This window comes from Austrofundulus limnaeus, unplaced genomic scaffold (assembly GCF_001266775.1).
Source record: "Austrofundulus limnaeus strain Quisiro unplaced genomic scaffold, Austrofundulus_limnaeus-1.0 Scaffold55, whole genome shotgun sequence".
NCBI lineage: Eukaryota > Metazoa > Chordata > Actinopteri > Cyprinodontiformes > Rivulidae > Austrofundulus > Austrofundulus limnaeus.
Genome location: NW_013952457.1, coordinates 767962 through 772299, shown reverse-complemented (window position 1 = coordinate 772299; position 4338 = coordinate 767962). Strand labels below are relative to the sequence as shown.

Genomic DNA, 4338 nt, shown 5'->3' with positions numbered 1-4338 from the left:
GCAGCATAAATTTCATCAGCTAAGTTGCTAAACTTACTTTTAAAAAACAAATCCTTCGGTCCGTGGTGAATTTCCAAACTGTGCTGACACAATAAAAAAATAAAAACAACACCGTCTTCATCTCTCAGTTTATTTTGCTGCCCGCGCATTGAATCCTGGGATATCCTCGGCTGGTAAGGATACATGGATGCTTCCTCGGATTTTGACAGGAAGTAGGACGCATTCCTCGGCCGCATGATGAGGAGCCTTCGAATTGGGACTGTCCTCAGCGCGGGGCAATGACGTATGCGGCCGACAAATGCGCACTCATGAGGACCCAGCCCCTGAATTGAGACACAGCCAGTGACTGCCGGAGATAGGCACCAGCTCCCCATGACTTGATAAAGAGAAGCGGATAAAGAAAATGTATGGATGGAGCATTATGACTGTGGAAGGGGTTTTGGTAAATCAGGCTTGAACTCTTTGATCTTGCATTAATGGACAAAGTGAAACGCAACATGAAGGATAAGTTTATGGTCTATAGAAAACCCATTGTGACCTTGTAAGAAAGGCTCTAAAATGTAAGATGTGTGCCTTCATGTCCCCCAAAACAACCATTTTATGTTTTTTTAAAGAAAAGAAAGAAACATGAAAGAGAAGCTCTGAATGAACAGCTCTGTAGGTCTGCGTAAAAAAAGAAGTTTTGATATTTACTGTTGTTCCTCGCTCCCCATCCAAACCAGCTCGGCCGTCTTCGCCCTGAGAGAACGTGTGCAAATACGCCGGTGTTAGCTTCTATCATCCAAAGGTAAATTGACTCTAGAGTGCTGGCTCTATGTTATGATTATGTAACCAGTTTCTTACTCTGGGCCCTGGATCTCCTCTCTCTCCTCTGGAACCAGGGACACCAACACCAACCTCCCCCTGGCATTAAAAATAATATATACACTCTTAAAAAAAGACATATTAATATTTATGCAGCTCGGCAGGAATAATGTTCTTGTCAGTCTGGAGAGATACCTTGTCCCCTTTGACTCCGTTTGTACCAGGAGAGCCCTGGAAAACAGATGCAGAAGATAAATCTGGTAGTCTGCTCATAACGTCTTGCTTTTTATTATTTAGATTCCAAAAAAAAAAAAAAAAAAATCTGAAAATGTGTCTAATGAATCAGCAAAACTACAGCACAGTAAACATTAAAGTTTAATAAAGAAGCTCTTCCGAAATGCTAACAACATTATTATGTAACAAGAAGAAGAACTCACAGCCTGTCCAGGAGGTCCAGGAGGACCAGGAGCTCCAGCGTTTCCTGCCCGGCCTGCAAATCCTTGGATACCCTGAAAWCAGAATCACAACAGGAACATGTCTTAGCAGTGGGGTTGCATAGAGAGACAAAGCATGTGTTTTTTTTAAATCAACAGCTCCACTGACTGTCGCCCCTGGAGGTCCAGGAGGTCCTGGTTGTCCATTCTCTCCTCTCACACCAGCCAGGCCGGGGTCTCCTGACTTTCCCTGTGGTCCTGGAGGACCAGCTGAGCCAGGAAGACCTGGATCTCCCTGAAAATAAAGTCAGAGAATTAATCCTGAGCTGCATCTGATAAGCCACAGTATCAGACCACACAGATAAAATCCACTGATAATCCACTGCTGCAACTGCAACACGTGCCGTTACTCACCTTCAGACCTGGAGGTCCGACACGACCAGGCGGACCTGCTGGTCCAATGCCTTTCTCTCCCTAAAACATACATTTTGTCCTTAATGTCAAAATTAAATGTTTTTTTAATTCAAACATTTTGKTCAAACTCATGACAGGTTCACCTTATCTCCTTTAGGCCCTGCAGATCCTTGTTGACCCTGAAAAAAAAAATAAAAATAAAGGTTAGTGTTAAAATCAAGTTCTGGTTTTAAATTTGTTGAACAATTTTTACAATGACAAAAACGTGCAAAAACACGAATCATAAACAATCTCAAAATAATGTTTTATGTGCATTAATAAAGAAATAAGGTTAATTAATTAAAATTTTAGAAAAAACTTGGATAGTTAAAACATAATGCAATCAAAGTTCACCTATAAAGAAGCAGGTGGCAGATTTGCCAAAATTATAAAAATGTTTGGTGGACTTTCGAATAAAATAAAATTAACTGTATTTTGACTTTTGTTCTGAGTTAAATATCAGAATTCAAATATATATTTTATTAAATCAATGTTGAAAAGCTAAGAGTTAGAAACAGTCTGACTCCAAGAGATTTGAAAGTATGCCTGACTCTAATAAACCCACAACTTTACAACAAATTTTCAACATTTTTTTTATTGTTTTTAACTTCTACTTCTTTAAGCTTCCTTAATAATTTATACTGCAACAATTTAACTTTCTTTTGGGAAATAAGAAAACTTATTTCCATTTTATTTTCTAATGTTGACAAAGTCGTCAATTATTTCRTGGTGTTTGCTTTATTCATTTATAAAACTTCTTTCTAAAAACTGACATAATGAAACCAACAGTAAACACTGATCACTTACTTCCTCTCCACGCTCTCCAGGTTCACCAGCCACTCCCTGACATGAAAACACACAGTGACTGTAATGTTCTGYAAACATGATGTTTACAGTTTGTGTTGAACACAGTGACAACACTCACTCTGTCTCCTTTGATGCCAGCTGACCCTCTATCCCCTTTATCACCCTGAATGACAGAAGTCGTACAGTTTTATATGAAAAACAGTTTGCCTGTTTTGTTTGTCTCATGTTTTCTGCGTTCCACTGACTGATCAAGCTTACCCTTTCTCCAGGGACGCCTCGTTCTCCAGCTATACCCGGCAGTGTTACACCAGGCGGACCCTGCATCAGGCAGGATCAGATAAGCCCTATTAGCTCCAGTGAGCAGCTGATCTGCTTTATTGTGAAAGTATCAGCTTGCGAACAGTATTAGCTACTGTTACACTGACGCCAGCCATGACTCACCCGTTCTCCTTTAGGTCCAATGGGTCCAGCCACAGCCTGTAAGTGTCAGAAAGTATAAAAAATAATGGGTATTACCTTTGCAGAATAACATGTGTTATTGTTAATACAAAGTAAATGTATACTTGAAAGCATTGAGTGCATTGTCCTTATTTTCTCAAGCTCTTAAACATTAAAAGCCTTTATGTCCTCAAGGAGGGTCAATAAAAGGACTCTCATGGCTCATTCTCTGTACTACACTGAGTCACAGAATTGGAAACGTGGCACTTTGCAGTTAAAGGTCTTTCTGCACAACATCTTGTATAAACAACATTGAAAATATCTTTAAGTCACTCAACAAAATGCAAAAAATGCACTTGGCTCTGAGGGGTTTTGATTAATCTTCATATTGATCAAGTCAAATCAACACGATCAAGTTCCTTTTTTTTAGAGAAACTCAGATCCTCGGTTCTTCTTTTTTTAAGTTTCTAACATATCTTGTCAGAAAAACCTACAGATTAAATTTTCAGCATCTCTGCACATCCAACGATCTGGTTCCTTGAGAGATGTCCATTTAAATTCAGGTCCAGACTTTAACAGACACTTAAGAACGTTTACAAAGTTTCTTATAAAGTCTTTGAAATTTTTGCTGCACTTTAATAGGTCATCTGTAGGTTACAACTCTAAAAGTTCAACACAATATTCTGTTTGAAGCTTATAGCTTAAAACTTCAGAATAAGTGAAAAAAATGCTGTTATTGATAAGTTTTGAGGGCACCTGATTTATTTGTTTTTTATGTTTTTAAAAAGCTGAGTTGACTTTTTTGTGACCACGCCCCTTATAAAACCAGTAGCTTTTGGTTATGTGAGGTTCATTATTAGGAAATAAACATTAACACAGTGCATTGTGTGAAACAACACACACGCTGCAGGAGGATGCTGAGCAGATGCAGAAGAGTTGCCTGGTCATTTATCAAACTGTTGAACTCACTGACAGCATCAGCATAGCTCTGTCCAAGGTGCTGAACTTAAGCTTGTTGACGGCGGGGGAGCTTGTAGAGACTCGTGTCATCACAAATCACGTCGATTTTCCCAACATCAGGACCACTGGTGAAAAACAGCAGCCTCGCAAAGCAAGTACCGTGTTTCTGTGTTCGACAACTACAAACTAAAATGGTTCAAGTCAGCGATGGAGAGTAAACCTTGAGGAAACTGGTTCTGAAGTCTGGGTTCAGCAACTGAAAAGAAGTCAGCTGGCAAAAATCACAGTTTCCACTTCATCAAGAGTCAAACTAAGAGAAGTATTTTAAATGTTTTTTACAACAAATTTATGATCCTAAAATTTTCAGACAATCTGCTTTATGATCCAAATATTGGTGGTGAAATAAAAATAGCTTTTATATTTAATAGTTGTGCTTTTATAT

The 4338-nt window shown here is 38.9% G+C and overlaps 1 protein-coding gene across 1 annotated transcript in view; it reads right to left on the bottom strand.

The window, feature by feature from the left end:
• col7a1 (collagen, type VII, alpha 1) overlaps nucleotides 1-4338 on the bottom strand; it is a gene marked incomplete in the record, with an annotated part of 65431 nt that overhangs the window by 14685 nt on the left and 46408 nt on the right. The window contains 11 exon segments of the mRNA XM_014009010.1: nucleotides 694-738; nucleotides 844-903; nucleotides 1000-1035; nucleotides 1242-1313; nucleotides 1408-1533; nucleotides 1653-1712; nucleotides 1796-1831; nucleotides 2499-2534; nucleotides 2617-2661; nucleotides 2757-2816; nucleotides 2940-2975. Of these exon segments, the coding sequence (XP_013864464.1) occupies nucleotides 694-738; nucleotides 844-903; nucleotides 1000-1035; nucleotides 1242-1313; nucleotides 1408-1533; nucleotides 1653-1712; nucleotides 1796-1831; nucleotides 2499-2534; nucleotides 2617-2661; nucleotides 2757-2816; nucleotides 2940-2975 (612 nt within the window).